Source organism: Electrophorus electricus, chromosome 1 (genome assembly GCF_041902795.1).
Source record: "Electrophorus electricus isolate QZ-2024a chromosome 1, ASM4190279v1, whole genome shotgun sequence".
In the NCBI taxonomy this organism is placed as follows: domain Eukaryota; kingdom Metazoa; phylum Chordata; class Actinopteri; order Gymnotiformes; family Gymnotidae; genus Electrophorus; species Electrophorus electricus.
The window spans coordinates 4,584,947-4,606,220 of record NC_137497.1 but is presented as its reverse complement, the minus strand read 5'-3'; the positions used below and the strand labels follow the sequence as shown (position 1 = coordinate 4,606,220).

Sequence of the window (21,274 nt, the reverse complement as noted above, 5' to 3'; positions counted from 1 at the left end):
TGTGGAGAAAATGGAAGCCATTGTTGTAAATGAGAATATGGATCACAGAGCACAATGGAAGAAGATCTGATAACATTCCACTACGTGCATTCTTAGTCGGGGACCCTCCTGCTTCCAACAGTTTATTCAAAACTGCAGAACACTACATCTGATACTACCAAACACTGTATCTAATTTTACCAAATACTGTACATAATACTACAAAACATCGCTTTCACCACCATAAAACTGTGCCTTCTATTACCTAATATTATATTAGCTATCACCAAACACCATATTGGCAAATACCAAACAGCTAATGACCTACACTGCAGCGACCAAACACCTTGTCCACCACTACTAATCACCATATCCAGTACTACCAATCACTTAATCCAATACCAAACACTGTATCCACCATTATGTAGTGTCATATTCAGTATTCCTAAACACTGTATCCACTTGTACTAAACAATGTATTCCCCACAGCCAACGCTGTCCTTTTCTGTCTCTGTCGCTGGGTCTCCCTCTCTCTCTCTGGCTTTGCATTTATCAGGGGTTCCTGGCATGGTAGGTCTCATGTATAATAGAGGGATGAAGAATAATGTAAATAAATAAGTCATGTTCACGTGTCTGGGCTCTCTGTAGTCCTGACATTTCCACCGCTGTTACGGTAATGATCTCTGGGTGGGTCACTGGTGAAAGCTGTACCATCCGACCCAGTACTGACTAACACCTTGGCTAAGAGGAGTTCACTTCCTGAGGTGGCCAAAACGTTCTGGTCCCGCAGTCCACAAATGCTTCCACCAATCACGGCAAAGCGAGGAACCAGCTTGCAGTAACAGGAAGTAGCCTGGTTGTAACAGGAAGGCCCCTCAACACCACCTCAGTACCTACCATCATGTTTTATTCACGTATTTAACCTTGATGAAATGTTAAGGCCAAACAATATACAACACATATACATATTGTAATCATGACTACCATATCGTTCCAGATTAGAATTAAGATCTATCCCTGTGACTGGACCATATAATTCCAGATCAGAGATGAGGATTTATCCCTGTGTCCGTCTGTCAGCGCAGTACGTAGTAAAGTGAGAGAAAGGCAGGGTAATCTAACAGAGAGAGATTCGGGTGACCTCAAAGCTGGGGACCCTCTCTAAGAGAGATACTCGTGTGAACTCAAGTGTGGCTTCTTCTTGCGCCCTGGCACTTGCGCCCCGAGCTCTTTCTCTCATAACGCTGCTCGTTCATTTCTCAGACAGGGCTCACATCGCAGCCCCTTGCGAGACTCAAGCGTAGTTAAGAGCTACAGAGCACAGAGCATTACAGTCCCGCACAGAACAGAACTCTGTCAGAGACACAGAGAAAGGACGAGGGGGGGGGGTGAGGAGGAGGAGCAGAGGGCACAGGTCTAGAGGGGGTCCTCTGTTATTAACCATAAATGAGATTTCTACAGGAGTCTGTGACCCAAGCTGATAACAGGCTACTACAGTTCATATGGGAGCCAGACACCAAGAGCATTGCCTTGTCTGTCTGTCTGTCTCTCCAGTGTGTATGACGACACTGAGAAGGTCATGAATTATGCATTTTGACCTCCTGCTTGTCTTAATTAATCAGGACTTCACTTGTTACACCGAATAATTTTATAACAGCCACGAAAACACTTTTTTTTTTTTTCAAAAAAATTGAATGAAGGTTTACAGAGGCAAACCCACCTTTATTTACAACATCTAAAACAGATGCTAACAGATATTTTAATAGCCATTTTGACTGCAAGACTCATTGTGTGTGCAAACGTGCATGTGTGTGTATGAGAGAGCGAGAGAGAGAGAAGAATCGATTGAAACCAGAGTGTTGCACTGAAAGCAGCTGTGTTATGTTTTCGCCAGTTTGGTCTGGTCTCCTGAGAGTCAGACACACTGTGAGATTAGAACAGAGAGCCAGAGTACAACACTCTCACCCCAATCTAAACGTGCGCCAGACTACCTCATACGGTGGACAGATAAATGGATGGATGGATGGATGATCTAAATATCATTAAATTGCATTTATTCTATGGTTGAAGTATTCATAGACAGACTAATCAGGAGGCCGACAGACAGCTGGTGTCTTGGGAAAGGAGTGTATTGGGAGTGTGAGTGGTTCTCCTCCCTCCGAGACCCAGGTGTGCCTGCTGGCTAACCAGTAAACCAGTTCACGGTCTGTCTCCATGGCAAACTGGGCCAAACACACGTGTGCACACGCATGCCTACATGCATACAGAGAAATGCGTGCACATACACTTGCAGTTATATGTCCACGCATACATATGAACGTATGAACATGCACACACAGATACAGAGGCAGCTGTGTTATTTTAGGACTGTCTTACCTGGAGGACCATGGAGATTGGCCTTTTTCACTGAAATAGAGAAGAATAAACACTTTTAGAACCATAAAGCAGACTAATACTCATACCAATCGCATGCATGTTTCTGTAACTCACGCTTCCCTAATTCACGTTTGGTTAGAATAAAAGGACATTGCAGTAGGCGTGACAAAATTCCATCCTCATTCATCATCACAAAGTCACAGGATTTGTTGTATCTGGAAGTAAACATCCACAGGGGCATCACCCCTGGGCTGTATAGTGAAGACAGGATTAGAGCAGGACAGTGTAACAGCCTGTGGGTGCAGGACCCAAGCTACCGCAGGTACGACAGGACTTTGATCAGGCATCTACGGGGGAGGTAAGTTCATAAGGTCATTAGCAGGCTAAGCTCTGCGTGATTCACACTGTGTGTGTGTGTGTGCGCGCACATGTCTGTCTGTATCCGCATGTGTGTCTGACTTCATGTCTGTTTCTGTGGGCGTACATGTGTGTTTACATGTGTGTGCATGTCTGCTGTTGTGTATGTGTGTTTACGTGTCTGTGCATGTCAGCTGTTGTGTGTGTACGTGTGTGCATGTGCTGATCTTTGGGATGGGAGAAAGCAGGAATTGACTGGATCATTCAGGAATTTAGAAGGCTAGAGAGAGTTAGCCTCTGTCCTAAACAGTGTGTTTTTTACACTGACACACACAGATACACACACCAGATGGCTGGCGGATTACTTGGATTCACTTGTCCCTCCCCCAACTTCAGCACAGGAATCTACACACTCGCTCACATTACTCTCTCCTGTGTGTGTGTGTGTGTGTGTGTGTGTGTGTGTGTGTGTGTGTGAGTGAGTGAGAGAGAGAGTGAGAGAGAAAGAGAGAGAGATTCCCTACTTCTGCAGCAGCGTGTTAGATTTGTTTTTGCTAGTGATGGATTTTCTGTGCTGGGAAACATGCTATCACTAGCAAACCCAATCAGAACACACCTCTCATCACGGCCCATAAATTATCCATTACTCCTGGAATAATCCCAGAATCACATTCTTCGTCCTCCCTGGCTACCGCATAATTCCAATTCACCTGCTAGCTAGCTCCCAAACCCATTGGACAGCCAGAGAGATCACTCAGGCCCAGATGGGCTCAGACTTGGAACCTCGCCCCATGTCGGCGAGACGTCAGAGTCCCAGTCGCACCCTGGGGCTTTGGCCCCCAGGCCGACAGACCGGTCCCTAAAGGACACGAGACAGTGGCAGACTACGCCCTGCGTGGGTTTCTCCACACCTGAGTGATCTCACAAACAAATGATTAAGCCTTTTATGTTCAGAATCAGGTGGTGTGGTGCCGTGCTGTGACCTTCTGCGCTTCGGAATCCAGTTACACACCACCCACCCGCCCTCAATTTTCCGGGTGAATATCTAAATACCGCCGTTTCCAAAAGACCTCTCGAGTTACCGAGGAGAGTAGTGAAACTAAAGGTTTTAGTGTAAGCCGAAACCTGCTGGGACTTCAAAGGGGTTCACAGTAAATAACGCACGCACGAGACTGAGCCTGACCGAGGAGCGCGGGCAGGAGCACCGTCTCACTTAGGCATACGTGTTACACTGCCTCTAAACTCGTGTGTCAGTGCATCAAAGCGCTGGCGTGTAAGATCAAATCCTCCACCAAACCCAAAACGCGCTAAGGGCGAAGTCCCTCTCCAGCGCGCTAGCAGAGGGGAAGGTGCACCTCTCCGCGTGGCCAAGCGTTAAGGCGCACGGACTCCCCGCCGTGCGCGATCGCCACAATTTAAAGCGCGCGATAAAGCGTCTCACCTCCGCACCTTCTACATACAGTGATTAAAAAAAAAAAACTGTAAACTGCGAGTTTTTGCACCCTAGCCATAACTGCATGTTTTGCAGTTACATGTACACAGTATTTTTATTACATGAATCTAAACCCAGAAGTGCAAACTTGCACGTGGCCTCTGATGAAGATGAAATAGATGAAAATAGAACTAATTATGACCAGCGGGTTGCAATGAAGAATCACAAACGCAAAAACTTTACATTTCTTAAGATGTCATCGGCGTCTCACCTCGTACACAGAGAAGTGACATAACAGATTTCCTTCCACACCGTGTCGCGAGTCAAAACTTTAACAGAAATATACTCCAGTCGGCTGGTTTGCTTGGCCGTTTTTTTGTTGTGTTTCAGGCACACAGGGAGAAACTCCCAGTTAAGCAGGGAACAAATCTGCCATGATATTAACTTATTATAAAGCACGAGAGCAGCTCGCCGCTCTCCCGCGAGCCACCCCAGGGAGAAAAGGCGCAGGGAATGTTACTGACGTGGTCGACAGCCAATCGTCTATTGCACTTAGCTGAAGTAGGCGGTGCGCCAATGGTGTGACCAATGACTGCGTCGCGTTCAGGTGAAGGGATGCAGGTACGCAGGCACCTGCTCAGCCTCTGACGTCTGTGCGCATCTGCACAAACCGATCAAATCGCCTTACTGAAATAACCAGTTTATATATTAAAAACTGTGTTGAGTAATTATAATAATTCGCAGACCACCAGGGAGAAGTGTTTTAATCCGACAAGGATGTCTGTATAAAAACACAGGCAAGGTATGAGCCAATGCAAGTTTATTTATATAGCAGCTTTCATACGCAACAGCCATTCAAAGTGAACATCATAAAAAACACATCAGGTTTCGTCATCCTAAGTAAAGGCTGTGTTTTTTCGTACTTTATGTTACCCCTCTTGTTCACGCAACCAGGACTATTGCAATTTAGTTGCGGCGTTTATTTAAATGTCTTTCAGTGCAATGGCGCCATCTAGTGGACCCTGCTGCACGAGTACTAGACCCTCATTAATTGATTGTTTGTTTCTTGTGGTCAAAATGAATGTAATATTGAACTAGTATAAACTATATGTATCCAGTATAATTGGATCCAGTGTAATTTTTTTCAAAAGATGCAAAGAGTTTTTAATATGCTAAACACCTTATGGAACTGGTTTGTAACTCGCTCACATAGTCAGTCACTCGAAAAGCTATTGGTACTAGAAAGAAAATACCCCACGGGAACGACATTTACATTTACGGCATTTAGCAGACTCTTATCCAGAGCGACTTACAAAAGTGCTTCGTATCATTGTTACTCTGCATCGAGTCTAATCTACTTGAAATAAAGATAATATTTAATATCCACTCAGCACACGTATGCCTTGCTGTGGGGGCTGAGGCTTAAAATCACTGTCCTGGTGTAAATGTGGCGTATCGTTTCAGATGTGACCGTGTAAAGAACATACAGTAGTTGCATGCCGTGTTGAATTTGCAGCGAAGCGGTACACAGCTGCACCTTAATACAAGAACAGAGACATGAGCTCAAAGACGCCCTGTGGTGTGGAGCCAGAAACGGCAGGTTACCGTCCACGATGAGAGTGGCATAATGACCGGAGGATTTCCTCTTGAGAGATGGCGAGATCATTTCAGAGGTTGAAATTAACGCCCGAACTGACTCTTGACACACACACACACACACACACACACACACACACACACACACACACACACAGTCACATAGTCACATTAGACTGATTTACTTGAGGACTGGGTCTTCAGGTGTTTAAGTGCTTAAGTCTATTTTTTTGTGTCTGGGAGATTTGAGAGAGATGTCTGATATAGTTTTGAGGCATCTTGAGTAAGACAGTATCACGACCTTCCAGATATGTTTATGTCCCGTGCCAGTCTTCATGGCACTATGATGAATTTGTGTAGCTATGTATCATGTAATAATGTGAATTAGTTTGTGAGTAACTCAATTCACACTGAATTACAACTACTTTTGCGCAGATTAAATAAAAGACGTTTCGCATTTAGGAATTGTCGCCATCTATCTGGAACACTCGACTTTTACACTTTGGTGTAATAATTCATATTAGGTAATTATGATATCACTATAAATATCCTCAGCCTTCACACTGCGTATGAGCAGACGGCCAATATTACAAATAGTACAAATTTTGAATTATAAATAACATGACAAGCGTCTGTCACCTCTAGTAGCTTAAATGGCGTGCCAATTGGCTAGTTCATCAAATGAACTATTAATGCATTTAATGTATTAAATGCATTTTGCTCGGTAAATATTTCCTCTGCTACAGTCCAGTGCACACGCCAGTATATCGCGTAATATCCTGTCTGCTTTTCGCACAAAGCTGAGTAAAGAAGCACGTGTACTGGGCGTGTCCAAGTGAAACGTTGCCTGTGCTAGGACCAATGACTGCCTGTGACGTGAGAATAAATTAATTTTGTGTAAATATATGCAAATTGTGCGTTAATGATAGACTGTCATTGGTGCTTCGAGGTTGCCGCAGCCAATCGTCTAAATGACAGCCCTTCAGCTGTTTCCACGGCCCGCCTCCTATTTTATTTTTCCAGCAGAGTGCGGAAGTGTTGTGTTTTAAAGAGACAGGAGACTTTTCTGGGCGAGGGCTTTCGGGCTGGCACCAGAAAACAGCCGAGGACAAGGCCTGCCTACTGAGCTGGCGACGGGACGGAAGAAAGAGCGGACACAGGCAGATCCGCTGTCGAGTCCGTACTCGGTGCTCCTTCTTCATCGACCAGAAACTTGTCTGCCTGGTAGAGTCTTAAGGTAGTTTGTCATCGACGTGGTTGGGTCTGCGACGAATTGATCAGTCTGGGCTGATCAAACTCTTTCTGCAGATCTGCTGAGAATGTTGGCCTGCTAACAGCCTGTCTTTGCCATTCTTCTTCACATATCTTACCTAGAGGTGAGCACCGAGCTGTGTTTCTGCCCTTCTTTGTGTTGGTTTCCATCAACAAACCCGAGTTATTTTACCCAAAGTTTGGTACGGTTGCGATTTTTTTTCTTCTTGTGTCGTACTTATGCCTGGTATCAAATTTGTCCGGAAAGGATTGATCTTGAATAATTAAGTTGTAGGATTGCTTTGCAAAAGCTGTCTGCCTGATCCACTGATTATGCACGACGTTTTGAACTCCTACCTTTCGCAGGCGGACTATCAGACGATCCGTATTCTGAACCTGCATTGCAAACGCTCTTCTCCGCGGCTGGCTCGGGTTGCTGGTAACGCGTTACCGATCTGAGAGAATATGTATTTTTAACACTTAATCGGCCACGACGACAGGTCTGCGCGGTGCACAACGCGTTCACGAGGCGGCGGAGTGAACCTGCGTGCGCGGCGGGCGTCTTGGCTTTGTCTATGTGGCTCGTGCCGTTTCGTCCCCGACCGAACGAATTTCATCATTGTGTTGCTCGTGCGCTGCCTCGTTCGTTTTGGTCTTTTTGTTCTCCATTTACTGACCCTTTTTGCGTTTGCAACGCAACGCTTTAAAGTAACACGAGAAGTCCCCCACGGCCTTTAAATAAAGTGAGAGTGTGTGGTTGGGGCGTGCGTTGGGGTGGGAGGGTGAGCGGATGGTACTGAATATGATATGAGAAGATTTCAGTGCCGTCTCCCATGTCAATGTGCATGCAGTTCAGTTTAAACCGTCAAACATGTCCTCTAATTACCAGTGCTCTCATGCCGCAGAAAGTGTGCCCATGTGTATTTATAGAGGCATGCACGGAGTTGGACATAATGAAAGCCTAACGGAATAAGAGACAGTGAGGGAGTGAGCAATGCAGACCATCAGAAACTGCAAAATAGACATGGAGAGACAATGAGACTGCCAGACAGACAGACGCTGAGGGGATGAGAGTGGGAGGGACCGAAACACCCGGAAGATTTGCCTTTCACTGAATGGAGGTGGTGAGGACAGGTGGGTGGGGGTTGCTCTCCACACAAATGCACAAAACCTTTCCAGAACCCCCCGGGTTCATGTGCCTTGGAACGAGACACGGTGAAAGCCCCTCTCCTGTCCAACTGGACGCCCCCTCCTTTTGTGTGTGTGTGTGTGTGTGTGTGTGTGTGTGTGTGTGTGTGTGTGTGTGTGTGTGTGTGTGTTTTTGTTGTTGTTGTTGTTGTTAAGCTGGCCTGGAGTCAGGGTCCCTGCCTCGAACACTTGGTGATGAGCTAGAAAAGGCTGGTCTGAGGTCAGTGTGGAAAAGGGAGCTCTCCGCCTATACTTCGCAGGTGTGCGGAACGGTCAGGAGGCATGTGCAGTGGCGTGTGGTGAATACTACCCGTGTTCTGTAGGCGAGGTGGCGTGTTGACACCAGATGAGGTGTGTATGTTGGAGTCATTTGAGCACATTGCCTGGTGTTGAGATTTAAGATTGTCAATATCCACCCACAGAAAACGGCAAACAAGTGTGCGGTTTGATGCGTTAGACTTAAACAAGTGTGCGGTTTGATGCGTTAGACTTGTCCAAGCATGTCTGCTGGGCCTGTGGCTATAACCTCTGACCCTCTTTGTTCTTCTCTCTCCCCTTCCCCTCCTAGCCATGCTCAGAAAGAGGCTACCGGCATTTGTTGATATTAATTAGGGGTGTGACTATGCAAGTCCATGGGGGTGTGTCCATGTTGGAATGTCGCAGGTCATGGTGTAATTTGCTGTCTGTCTGATTATTGATCAGTCATTATTTAGCTCCTGCTTTCAAACTGAGCCAGTCTGTGAATAGTACATTGAGGTGTGTGTGTGTGTGTGTGTGTGTGTGTGTGTGTGTGTGTGTGAGGGAAGGAGACCTCAGACCTGCTCCTGGCTGTCATTGCATGCCAGTTCATGTCAGGGTTTGTTTGTAGTAGACTGGTCCTGGATCAGACCCCGAGGGCTAAGAAGTACAGTTAAACAGCATGTCTGAGCACAGGCTAAAAGCTGAGGGGCTGCTTCCCTAAGACCCACCCACAGAGGAGCTCTGGTTGGTGGATCTCGCTAGGCCTTCCCAAGAAGCAGCAGTATACGGGCACTCTGGATGTGCTTTCACTGACACCCTGCTACTTGCCTAGCCTGGAGTGAAGGCCCACCTCTTACCTAGTCCGTGGAAAAGCCCCGCCTCTGAGCGCTTTTAGTGTAGGGTTTGTTTGAAGGTTGTAATCAAATTCTTTTGTAATCTGTTTGTGTGTACATGTTTTTGCATCTGGGAGTTACTTGGGTCAAACTCTCTTGCCCCTTCTGTGTGTGTGTCTGTGTGTCTGTGTGTGTGTCTCTCTCTCTCTCTCTCTCTCTCTCTCTCTCTCTCTTTCTCTCTCTATTTCTTTTTATATATATATATATATATATATATATATATATATATATATATATATATATATATATATATATATATATATATATATAAAAATAAAATGAGTGTGTCACTGGGCAGGGGGAGGGACCTGCTCATTTATCAGTGTCATATGGTCTCTACAGAATGACAAACTGGAGAGATTAAGGCTAATCATGACACTGTAGACCTGCATATGTTCCTATCTGATCTACATGCACATGGACACACTTCCTCGACCGGTTTCTGAATTCTGTGTGTGTTTGTTTCAAAACACTTTTCTCATCTTCTTTTCTATTTATAGTTTGTAAACTGTGAAAAGATCCCGTAGGGAGGTTTTAATTCAGTATACATATACACACGCGCGCGCGCACACACACACTTGTGTACACAGATGTTTCACTGAAATACAAAAGCATACAGCAGGAATATCTACTCGTTCTTCATGACTTGCTCTCTTATTCATGCGTACAAACACAGACAGGCTCCTCAATACAAGGTTAAAAGATGTTCATCCTGGGGGTGGGGGGTGGTTGTGATTAATACACAAGCTTCTGGAACATTCTCTCTTGCTCTCTCCTATCTTGAACACATTCTTTCCCCCCCCCCATCTCTTTCTAACCTTTTCTTCCTATCTGTCCATTCTTTTTTTTTTCTTTTTCATTTCTCTCTCTTTATTCGAAATGTCGGCTCCGTTTGAACGATCGGGCCTATGTTTGATTGTTTAGCACCGTTGTTCCAACCCATGCCGGCAGTGCCAGCGTAATGCGTGCTTCGTCTATTGTGGTTTTGATGGTCATCGTTGGTAACATGATCACCATAACAGTCGCTCACCCTCTCAAACGGATATGTAGAGAGAGGGAGAGAGAAGCCCCAAATGACATGACTGATAGCGAGACGGAGAGGGTGGGGGTCTCTAGGAATGAGGGTGGAGCTAAACTCTGCAGGGCAGGAGAGTTCCAGGAGTGGGTGGTAGAGATTGGGCTTAGGGGTGGAGCTAAACTCTGGATGAGGGGTGGAGCTGAATCTCCTGGAGCATGATTTGGGATCACTAACCAAACGCCGTGACTACAGATGTACTTGTGAGGCATAACAAATAAACAATGCATTCACATATGGGGAAGCTCTTGAAATACCCAAATGACTCACGGACGTCTTAGCAGAGGAAATATTGCAGGCTTGTGACACCAGCCTGAAAGCTCTTTGGTCACATGCTGTGTGGGGATTGTGTCGTGGTTTTGACCGCTGCTAGCCAGAGGAGTGACGCATCGTCTCCACGGTAACAAGTGCCAGCAATGTCTCCTGGTGTGGGTGGTGGGGATCGTCACTGTGTCTGGGTGTGTGTGTTTCGTAAGTACCATCACCTCAATTTCCTCTGTTTCAGAGGGGTGATGACCTCTTGGTGACCCTGGCCTGGTTCGGTTTCAGAACAGTGGACAGGTGTGTACAGGAGTGGGTTGATCAGGAATAGGTATGGACATGGGAGCGTGGTAACTGCTGTAGAGAAAGTAGAATCTGATGAGTTACTCACTACTCACTCCATGTCTAGACCTATAGCAACAAATGATGGAGACACACACACACACACACACACACACACACACACACACACACACAAAGGAACCTGGGAAGTCTGCCACCATGGTAGCAGCCCTGGGTAAATGAAGTCATACATTTCACTAGAAACTATTCTCACATACACAAACCACTGATAAAATATCTCACACACACACTCAAACTTTCTCACTGAGGTGTTGTTGCTAGGCTGGGGGGGAAAAGGGAGAGAACTGGTGGGATTAGTGACCACCCACACACAGTGGTGGGATTAGTGGCTAGCAACATGAACTGGAAGGAGTAGAGGCCACCTACAGGGACTGAAGGGGTTAGTGGAAACCTACTGGGATTAGTGAACACCCACGATGGGGGGGGGGGGGGATTTTAATCACACCCCACTCCTTTCACATGTCTTTGTTGAAACACACACACACACACACACACACACACCTTACACTCCCCTTCCTCCCATTTCATCATATGAAACAGTCCTGAACTGTGCGTGTGTGAGAGAGATATTAAAATGGGCCACACCTATTCAGAAGCTGCAGTCTGAGCTGCACTAGTACTGGCTTTCTTGCGCGCACACACAGAACAGCACCTCCCTCACGTAACTGCTCAGCTGTGAACTTCCCTTTTCAAAAGCAAGCACACACAGTTTCTCCACAGGGGCTGGTGTTAACGTTTTATGCATTTGAACTCCATCTGTTGTGAATGTCCCCACCTGCATTTAACTCACAAACATTGCACAAAAAGGTGTGTGTGTGTGTGTGTGTGTGTGTGTGTGTGTGTGTGTGTGTGTGTGCGCTTGATGGGGGAGGGTCTGTCTTTGAGGATTAAAGGGAATGTTCTCTGATATTTTACATCTCCCAGACACCCAGCACAGTGGACTGTGGTATGCTTTTATTTCACTCCCACATTCTCTGTCTCACTCACACACACACACACACAGGAACTTTGTAAGCAAATGCATGCAAATACCTTTCAAGAACAGGTAGGCGGAGCAATGACTTAAACCTTTTACATTCTCACCAATCCATATCTTCAGAGGGCCCAGCCACTGTCCAATCAGGTTTTGGAGTTTGATAAGCCCCTGCCCCTTGTGTTAAGAGCTGACTGAGAGAGTGAGGGAGACAGAGCACTAAGTGAGGGTACTGAATCTTTTGTGTCCACATTTTTTGGAGAGAGAGAGAGAGGTGACAGAGTTTAGTCTGTGTGGTCTGTGCCAATGAGAGCCTGAGAGAGTTTTTGTGTGTTATTGAGAGGAGGACTGGGGGGGGGGGGATCAAAGCTGGGCACATACCAGAATAGCAATGGAGAGTGTGTGTGTGTGTGTGTGTGTGTGTGTGTGTGTGTGTGTGTGTGTGTGTGTGTGTGTGTGTGTGTGTGTGTGTGTGTGTGTGTGTGTGTGTGTGTGTGTGTGTGTGTGTGTGTGTGTGTGTGTGAGTGAGAGATCTGTCAGGCCTTGTGAGGCCATTTGAGCAAGAAGCTTTTTCAGCTCAGTCTTGTGGTTTCTCTCTCTCTCTCTCAGGCTGAGGGGAGGGGCAGAGAGACCTCCACTCCATGCAGATTGCAGACGCTCTCAGCTTCTCTGCAGAAGGTTTCCCCACCACCCCACTGCCAGGGTCTGAGTGAAGAGGAAGAGAAGAGTGTTGCAGAGAGGTAAGGCAGACATTACCACGGGCAGACAGGCCAAAGAAAGTCACACACCTCCAAATACTGACATTTCTCGCAAAGAACAGAAGTTGCAGCTGGACTAACCTGACCTAAGTCTCCTCCCTTTCCCACCATCAGCCAGTCAGAGAAGCCGTGTAGTTTGGTAGAGCTCTTTTGGCACGGATGTGTAGCTATGAAGCTGCCAGAGTCAAAAGTCCTCATTTTTTTGGCTTTGGCGTGATAGTTGTTTTTTGTGTGTGTGTCTGTGTGTGTTCGCTGCCAATCTGGAATAATCCCAAAAGGCTTTCTGAGTTTGGTAGCGAGTGTAACTAGGAAACAGCACATGCCACTGTACTGGTGCGTCCGCGGACTGGAGTAGTTGTGTGTGTGCGTGTGTGTGTGTGTGTGTGTGACACCAAGAGGGTTGTTCAGCTAGGCTGTGAACTCTGCCTTGTGTCCTGATTGACCTGGTCATGACCCCCCAGGGTTTGAACCCTACTTCATGTTGTTAATACGGTAGGATTGAGGTTCCGTCCCCCATGCTGTTAATGTGCCAAGTTTGGGGTTCAGTCCAGGCACATGCCCAGAGTTGGTCTGATTGGCTGGGTGGGCGAGTGACGTCACTGTGTGTGCGGTGCTGTAGATAAATGGGGTGTGTGTGTGTGTGTGTGAGAAAGAGACCCATCTGTGACTGTGTTTATCTGTGAGCTGAGCCAATCACTTCACCGCAGCATCTTACAGTTCCTGCCCTCTGCCACTTCCTGCTCTTTGGTGTGTGTGGTGACTTCATGATTTCCTCTGTAGTTTTGAGATCTGACAGGTGTTGCTTAACTCTGAGAGCCAAATCCCTCTAGCCCAAAGCCACAGACACAGCTGAGCCTTCTCTGCACACAACCTGCAGAAACATCCGGCACGGCTTCTGATTTTATCCGGATTACAAAGGACACTGTGATGTCTTCTGCTGTCATAATTTAGTTGTTTTTTTTTTAAAAAAAGGAACATTAAAATGAACAAATTTAAAGAGGACATCCTCCTAAGACTGGAGGCCAGATGGTGCAAAGTATGTGGCAGTAGTGCAACATGCCCTGCTAAAGATTTATCTTAACAAGTGAAACCCGACTCTGAGCAAGAAGCTCTCCCAGAGGAAAACGCACTGTCATAAAAGTTGGAAATGAGCGAAAGGTGTATGCGGAATACCAGCTGCTTCAACTATGGTGAATTTAATATGCATCTCCAAGCCAAATGTGTTTGAAATCGCAAATGTGAAGAACACGGTCGCTGCGTGCGGGCCTGTTTAGGCACCAGCGTGACTAATGACGAGTGCAGGCCCAGCGCGCGAGCAGTGCACAGGGAGGAGCCGGTGAAGTACACGCGCTTCCCACACGCGGCAGGTACGGAGGCGTGAACGCTTTGCTAACTCTGGCACGTGGCATGCCACAGGCCAACCTTAGTCCCACCCCATTTGAGTCCAACAGAAGACAACGACGGAAAGAAATGGTGTGTGTGTGTGAGCGTTTGTGCTCTTTGTCTGCCGGTTCATAGTAAATGACTCTCAGAAGCTGTAGATAATGGACTGTAATAATTGGGTAGTTACTGCAGCAACAGGTGGTTCAAATAAGTTTGACTTTGAAACTTTAGGAGGAATTGGGTTTGCAGTAAAAGTTGAGGCTGGAGCAGAGCAAGTAAGACAAAATTGGTGGCTGGTCATAGAATATATTTTCAGAGCACTATATTTAATGCTTCTAAACACACATATACTCTATACTCACACATACTGTGTGTGTGTGTGAGTTTAGCTACAGTGGTTGATTGTGTTAAAATACCAAAATGCAAAGTCTAACCTTTTAATTTTGGCAAGAAAATGGAATTCATTTACTCTTGAAGAAAATGGAGCATATTTAAAAAAAAATTGCAACAGACACTTTCCTTCTCATTGGTCTACATGTTCTACTTCTTTAACTATCAGAATACTCAGGTTACACAAATCAAGAAAAAACACATCCATGCTTTTTTTTAAATTTTATATATATATATATATGGACTCTAACCCAGAATTATGGCTCTTAACAATGCAACCTTTTGAACTTTCACCTTAATTGAGAATTCCGGAGCTGTGCTCTGCCAGTAGAGCTGTGAACTTTCTCGGTGACTGAGGCTAAACCTGAGGATTAACCCTGACCTTAGTGGCATTAAGCCCTTTGACCCGTGGGGGCAGTGATGGCATACTGCTCTGTGTGGAGGCAACTGGAAGGGGCTAAAATAGTCAAATCTGACAGCAAAGCTGTCAATGATGCGTGTGGTCACAGCCATAGCACAGTTAGAGAAGTGTACGTGTGTTCCGCTTTAGTTGACCCTTCTTGGGTTTAAACTCCTGTTCATGCTGTGTGATTGGTATGTGAGCCTGGAATGACTTCCCAGGTCTCCAGCCCGCCACCGCTGTGTCCCAGGATACATGGTTATATATAAACGCAAGGGTTCATACTGGGGTTTAGTCTATGTTTTCAGTTCAGGTTTTGTCCAGGCTTTAGTTTATGGTTTGTCACAGGGCCTTGCATCATTTTACCTCAAGTATTTTTGAATCGGGTTCTAGAAGCTTGGGAGACACCGTTTCAAGAGGTCGGGGTTCTTGAACTGTGTGAGCGCTCCAGAAGCTCTAGAATTGTCTGAAGGTGGTGGTTGTTGTTGTTGTTTGGAGGATATTGGTAAGGGCTCAGAAAACATAGCAGTATGAGGTCTTCCTAGATTAGCTGTTTAGCAGTTTATTATAGCTATAAATAACCCTGCCCCTCCCCACACACGCGGGTGCGGGGTAGCCGTGGGCGAGTCATGTCCTACAAGTGGGAGGGATCCCATCTTGCCTTCAGGGAAGACTCTCGACTACTGGCTAGCAGTGTTATTCCTAACCTCTCACTGTCCCACAGCTGTGGCGCTAAGTAAGCAGGTAACGGATCCTCTCCTCGTCTACGTTCCTGTTCCAAGGGGAGAGAAGAGTCTGTTAACCCCTGCAGTTAAAGGGACAGTTTGCACACTAATTAGTGCAGCAGTGGTACTTTTTAGTGGTGTGTGTTTGGTAGAGGTGCTGATTTAGCCCAGTCCTAGTTTGTTAGCATGGTGATTAGCGCAGCATGGCAGTACGTTAATGCAGTGTGGTGGTATGTTCATGTGTGTGTTTAGCTGGTGGAGGTGCTGGGTACAGTCTGTGGTGTGGTATTTCAGCTGCAGTGTCTGCTCGTTCAGTGGGTTTGACTGGTGCCTGTTGACTGTCTGAATTAATTGCTTCATGTGGTGATTGACAGCTCTGCTCTCCAATAGGGCAGTGAGTCTGGAATGCCTTGCTCAAGATGCAGCCGCTGAGCAACCAGCCTGTCGCAGGAGCCCAGGAAGGACATGATTGGCCACTGGCCTTGTCTGGGCGGAGTTTCAGGAAAAACATCACCCATTCATTGGTTCATTCTGCAAGAGTTCTTCCATTTCACTGACACTCTGCCCCTTGGTAAGTAAATGTATCCTCCACACTGTGATCTACATTGTCATTTTCTCAATTAAAGAACTAATGGAATTTAAGAACTCATCATCTTTCTTTCTTTTTCCTTCTTTCTTTCTCTCAAGGCCTTTGCTCTCTGCCTGAGTGGGAATGCTGTTGTCGGATCAGAGGGGCAGTGTTGGAGATGCCCAAACTCAGGTTCTAGGGTCGGGGTCAAAGGGCAGGAGTCAACAGCGTGAGGTTAGCAGGTGGATGCGGGTGACTGTAGATGTAGCTGAGCAAGACCAGTCACGCATGTAAGCCATGCATGCATGCGTATATTCCTCTTTAGGTAATTCTGAATTAGTCTGCTGTACCACACATCACAGCTGAAAGTCTCAATCACCTGTCCGCATACTCGTGGGACTGGTTAGTCTCCAAAGTTTAGATGTTTTTCTGAAGAACTCAGCAGGAAAGAATTCTTGTGCAGTGTTTGTGGAATGAGTTATATGTTCGGATGCTGACTGAGTGTGACGGGACAAAAGTGGTTTATTCAGGAAGTTCTTCTGTATCTGTGCTTCTTTAGAAGACGCCGTTAATGCAGACGCTCTGTTTGCTGTGGCCAGTTGTAGTTTTCTGAGTGGACGTATGAAATGTTAACAGGATGGATTAGTTTAATATTTTACTGGCTAATCATATGCGTGTCATTATGCTTAAAGGGGCTTTCTTCCTTAATGGGTTTCTTTTTTTTTTTGGGCTGGTTTTCAGGTTTTGCGATGCGATGCAAGGCAAGTCTTAGATAAGACTTCTGGGATCTAAAGTCAGCTCGAGAACCTCTTTTCCACCGTTGGCGTCTTTATCTAAGGAAAACCTTTTCTAGAACTTTTAGTTTGTTTTTAGTTTGTTTCAGTACTGCACAGCTTCTTTTCAACACAATCAGTTGGCGAGTGATTTCTCACCATGCGTCACATCCACGTGGAGCTAGTGCGGAAGGACGCAGCCCAGACCCAGACAAACCCCGACGCTGGGCTGCAGCGTGTCGGCTCCAGGCCCTTCAGCCAGGAGGAGCTGAGAGTTCATAAGGCCTACCAGCTGGCCATCCTGTCTCGCCGAGGGGGTGCGGCTGAGGGCCGCGGGCCACAGAGAGCAGCCGTGAAACGTGGCCCGGACGACACGCTGAGCCCCGTTGCCCTGAAGCGCCCCCTACAGGACGACGAGGATGAAGATGAGGATGAGGAGGAGGAGGATGAGGAGGAGCAGCAGCAACAGCGGGGTAGGGGCGATGAAGATTGCAGGTCTGGGACAGATCTGCCATCCTCCTGTTTGCCGGCGGAGCACAGAGACCCGGAGGTGCTCCGGTCCCCGCCCCGGTCTCCGCCTCTCTCGCCCACCCACTCCACAGGACCCGGCGGTCCGGCGGGCCGGGCCCCCGCGCCCCGGCGTAGACCCGCCCAGCATGGCCACGACCACCCCATCCTTGATGCCTTTGCCCCGCTCTCCCCAAAATCACCTCCTATGGTAGACCCCCAGGCCCCCCACTCTCCCTGGGGCAGGTGCGAAGGCAGCCCTCCCGCCTCCCAGACCGGGGCCTCTGTGGTCGGGGATGAACCCCCCTGTTCTGGGGCGGGGAAAAGGGATGAGCACGGGGGGGGTATGGGCATCTCTGTGGAGGTAGTGGGCACCTCCTGCACAGCGGAGCCCCTGGAGCACCTACACCTCCTGTGCCCTCCGCTCACCCCAGACGAGGCGGCGGAGTTGGGGGCGGGCCTCGAGACATCCCCACCCCCTCCGGACAGGAAGAGCCAGACCCCCGGTGCCTCCTGGTCCTGTGGGCTAAGCGCATTGGAGAAGAGCCTGTTGGAGGGGCGTGGCATGGCCTCAACCCTGCCCACACCCTGCGCGGTCAGGAAGAAGCTTCTGACGTCCAGCGAGGCCGGGGAGTCGTGCTCTGAGGACGAGGGCCCATCCACGTCCAAGCGCAGCCGACTGGCCCTGCTCACGCCCGGCCTGGGGCTGGCCGCCGGCCGTAGCACCGACTCCAAGGCTGCCCCCTACTGGACGCACCTGCTGCCTGCAGCACGAGAGCAGGGCAAGGCGAGTGAGCTTATACACACACACTTAAAACTGGTTGCATACAGTGCTAAAATAGAGAGAGGGAGGGAGGGGTGTCGATGGTCAGCACGGTAGAGTGGGGTTTTTCCCACTAGCTGTATTTTGTGTTTTTTTTTCATGTTAGATTGAGCAGGTCTGAACGATGGTCAGATTATCAATGCATCATATTAGAATGTAAGGTTTAGGTACTGGATTCCGAGCAGGTTCAAACTTGAATCTCTGACCTGATCCGCTCTGATGATCGGAATACCAGACCAGACCGGCGGGGGGGGGGGAATGGTTCAGGAGCTGAAGTTCCACCCTGGGATTCTGTTCCAGCTCACAGGGTTTGCTGATGAGCTTGAGGCAGCAGAGCGAGGGAATAATTTGGTGAAATGAGTTAGGGATGCAAAACCATAGCGCGATGAGCTGAAGGTTCCTGTCTCTCCAATGTCTGTCTGTTGCTGTGAGTTGTTTTGGTGAGTCACTCACTCTCTCACTCACTCACTCTTGTCCCCAGAGCTCCGTGGAAGGCTCTCGATCATCCAGGAGACTGAAGAGCGACTCTCGTCTGAAATCGTTAGTTTCTTTCCCTGCACGCTGGAGCGCAGAAATGTTTAACAAACATTAAGAAATGAAGACTTGAAATGAAATGGCTGGTGTGTGTGTGTGTGTGTGTGTGTGTGTGTGTGTGTGTGTGTGTGTGTGTGTGTGTGTGTGTGTGTGTGTGTGTGTGTGTGTGTGTGTGTGTGTGTGTGTAGACGTCAGCTTCGCAGTGGCCGACGGACTCACGTCAGCACTTCCAATCTCCGGTCGTCCTTGGCCTCCATCAGCAGAGCACTGCTGGGCAATTTTGAGGTACGGATGGACCCGACCTGAAAACGCTCACCCCAGTATCATACTGAACCCCTAGTTACTGGGAATGTTTAGAGGTAGTCTTCCACTGGACATAAACAAGGGGTGTGTGTGTAGGAGTCGATACTGAAGGGGCGTTTCTCCCCGTCTGGGAGGATTGAGGGCTTCACAGCAGAGATCGGTGCCAGCGGCTCCTACTGCCCCCAGCACGCCACCTTACCTGTGCAGGTGACCTACTACGACACGGCTGAGCACAGCGCGCCCTCGCCCTTCCTGGTAACTACTGCCTGGGTGTTAGTGGGGAGCTGTCTCTGTGTGTCTTTCTGTGGAGATGTTTTTATACAGCCCTGGAAAAAGTTGTAAAAACGATCAGTTACTATTTGAGTGAACAGCTGTATGCACTGACACTCTGACCTATTTTGTGTGTGTTTATCAGGGTGTGATCTCCCTGGACCCCCTGGGAAAGAAAGGATACAATGTACCCAAAGCAGGGACCATTCAAGTGGTGAGTCACTTGGATCTTTTCTATTTCCTGTTTGTTTCCTGTATTAAGTGTTAGAGCCACAGCACTGAGTGTGTGTGTGTGTGTGTGTGTGTGTGTGTGTGTGCGCGCGCGCGCGCGCGCGTGTTCTCCTTCCCACTGAATCGCAGACCTTATTCAACCCCAATAAGACTGTGGTGAAGATGTTCCTGGTGACGTATAATTTCGGGGACATGCCTGTCAATCACATGACCTTTCTACGCCATCGAATCTTCCTGGTGCCTGTGGAGGAAGTGGAGGGATTGGGGGAGGGGCCAGGGAGCCCCACCCCTGACAGGAAAAAGATTCTATGCTACCTGATGCACCTTAGGTACCACTTCCTGCCTTCCTCCAGCGTGTATTCTCCTAATCAACAGGAATACTGAACCTTTAATGGAAAATGCACAGGAATATGTGTGACTGGGTGCATCCGCTCCTTTTAATGGCGGTCTTTCGCACGTGTGGATGGTGTTTGGTCTCTTGGTGATGTCACACCCAACTCTCTCACCTCCCCTTCTTTCATTCTCTCGCTCTCTCAGATTCCAGAGTTCCAAGTCTGGAAAGATCTACCTGCACAGTGAGATTCGCCTGCTCTTCTCTCGCAGGTCCATCGAGGTGGACACAGGGATCCCTTATGAGTTGAAATCTTTCACCGAGGTGCCAAGAAACCCCAAATACTCACCACGAGTGTGAGTCTGGGACCCCCCCCCTCCCCACCACACACAGCGCAAATGTGTGGTGCAGAGAGGCCTGATCGAAGCCAGACTTTAGGAGAACACAATCCCACACACTCAAAAGATCGATCTCGCACACAGAGCACACAGCACACCCAATCACACGCAGACGGACTCTCTAAAAGGAGGGTAGAAGATGCATGCCTTTTAAAGCAACTTTTCCTCTAGTGCCATTACACGAGTTGTCCTTTACTCTGCCACACACGCATGCCGCACACCGTCCGCCGGGCCCACTGGCCCAGTCATTCAATCAGGAGCGGCAATAGACCCTTCTCGACAGTAGCAGACTGTTTGGACGCATAGAAGCGTGGCGCTCATGTCTGGATGCCTTCCGTGAGGACTCTCCCGGGATTGGCCACCGGTGCGTCGTCGCTGGGCCCTCCGGCAACAGCAGGGATGAGTGTTCCGGAAAGAAAGCAACCAGCCGGACTGGAGACGCGGATAGAGACGCTCCACCCGCCGTTGTCACCGTGCCAACGGCAGTATGGGTCTCAGCAGAGAAAGGGAAGGATACCAACGTTCTGACCACTTCTGTTCTCGGCAGGCTGTCCAGGGAGCAGCAGTGTGGAGATGTGTTGCAGCCCTACTTACTGGCCAGCCTTTAGTACTGCAACCACGATGACTTTGGCGTAGTAAAAGTATTTGTTGGGAAGATGCGTTTGCCACGGTGGGCTCTACGCACGGCCAGACGCACTGCTCTGGCTTTTCCTCCCAAGTGCTTTAAGTAGTCGGTTAGTTCCGGGCTTCACTTCACACTCCGCTTCCTGCTGCTGCTCTCCGTACCAAAGTAAGAGTACCCCACAGCCCGCTGCTCTCTGTATCAAACGTGGGCACTCGCAAAGCGGAGGTCAGCTGCCCCCGACTCCAGGCTACCTAACACCGAACCAGCTAGC

The 21,274-nt window shown here is 48.2% G+C and overlaps 2 protein-coding genes across 16 annotated transcripts in view; one reads left to right on the top strand and one right to left on the bottom strand.

Annotated features, from left to right (window-relative positions):
- LOC113586783 (protein unc-13 homolog B-like) overlaps nt 1-4,624 on the bottom strand; it is a 64,289-nt gene extending 59,665 nt beyond the window's left edge. For 4 of the 6 annotated variants that reach the window (XM_081706875.1, XM_081706936.1, XM_081707285.1 and 1 more), the window contains exons 1-2: nt 4,416-4,624; nt 2,356-2,385 (exon numbers count right to left, since the gene is read on the bottom strand). In XM_081706875.1, coding sequence (XP_081563001.1) covers nt 2,356-2,385; nt 4,416-4,437 — 52 coding nt within the window. In that variant the 5' untranslated portion in view covers nt 4,438-4,624. Of the gene's footprint in view, nt 1-2,355; nt 2,388-4,415 lie in introns of those variants that run through there. The other 2 variants (XM_081707060.1, XM_081706993.1) reach the window with 1 other exon arrangement.
- On the top strand, nt 2,602-20,408 carry atosb (atos homolog b). 10 transcript variants are annotated; one of them, XM_035526203.2, is made up of 13 exons: nt 6,773-6,977; nt 7,049-7,116; nt 10,893-10,948; nt 12,594-12,724; nt 16,031-16,211; nt 16,328-16,498; nt 16,950-18,275; nt 18,793-18,851; nt 19,034-19,130; nt 19,245-19,403; nt 19,564-19,632; nt 19,779-19,978; nt 20,187-20,408. In XM_035526203.2, the coding sequence occupies exons 7-13, from the start codon at nt 17,142-17,144 to the stop codon at nt 20,338-20,340; spliced, it is 1,872 nt and encodes a 623-aa protein (XP_035382096.1). In that variant the 5' UTR covers nt 6,773-6,977; nt 7,049-7,116; nt 10,893-10,948; nt 12,594-12,724; nt 16,031-16,211; nt 16,328-16,498; nt 16,950-17,141; the 3' UTR covers nt 20,341-20,408. The 10 variants fall into 10 exon arrangements, with proteins under 10 accessions (XP_035382097.1, XP_035382096.1, XP_035382094.1 ...); XM_035526201.2 differs by lacking the exon at nt 10,893-10,948; XM_035526202.2 differs by having other exon boundaries at nt 6,773-7,116.
- The last annotated feature ends 866 nt before the right edge of the window (nt 20,409-21,274 follow it).

What these genes read in the sequence shown, in the direction of transcription:
- atosb (XM_035526204.2), top strand. Translation starts at nt 17,142, where the DNA reads ATGCGTCACATCCACGTGGAGCTAGTGCGGAAGGACGCAGCCCAGACC. An exon ending in CAGCACGAGAGCAGGGCAAG is followed by an intron (nt 18,276 to 18,792) that starts GCGAGTGAGCTT and finishes TCTTGTCCCCAG; the next exon opens with AGCTCCGTGGAAGGCTCTCG. An exon ending in AGCGACTCTCGTCTGAAATC is followed by an intron (nt 18,852 to 19,033) that starts GTTAGTTTCTTT and finishes GTGTGTGTGTAG; the next exon opens with ACGTCAGCTTCGCAGTGGCC.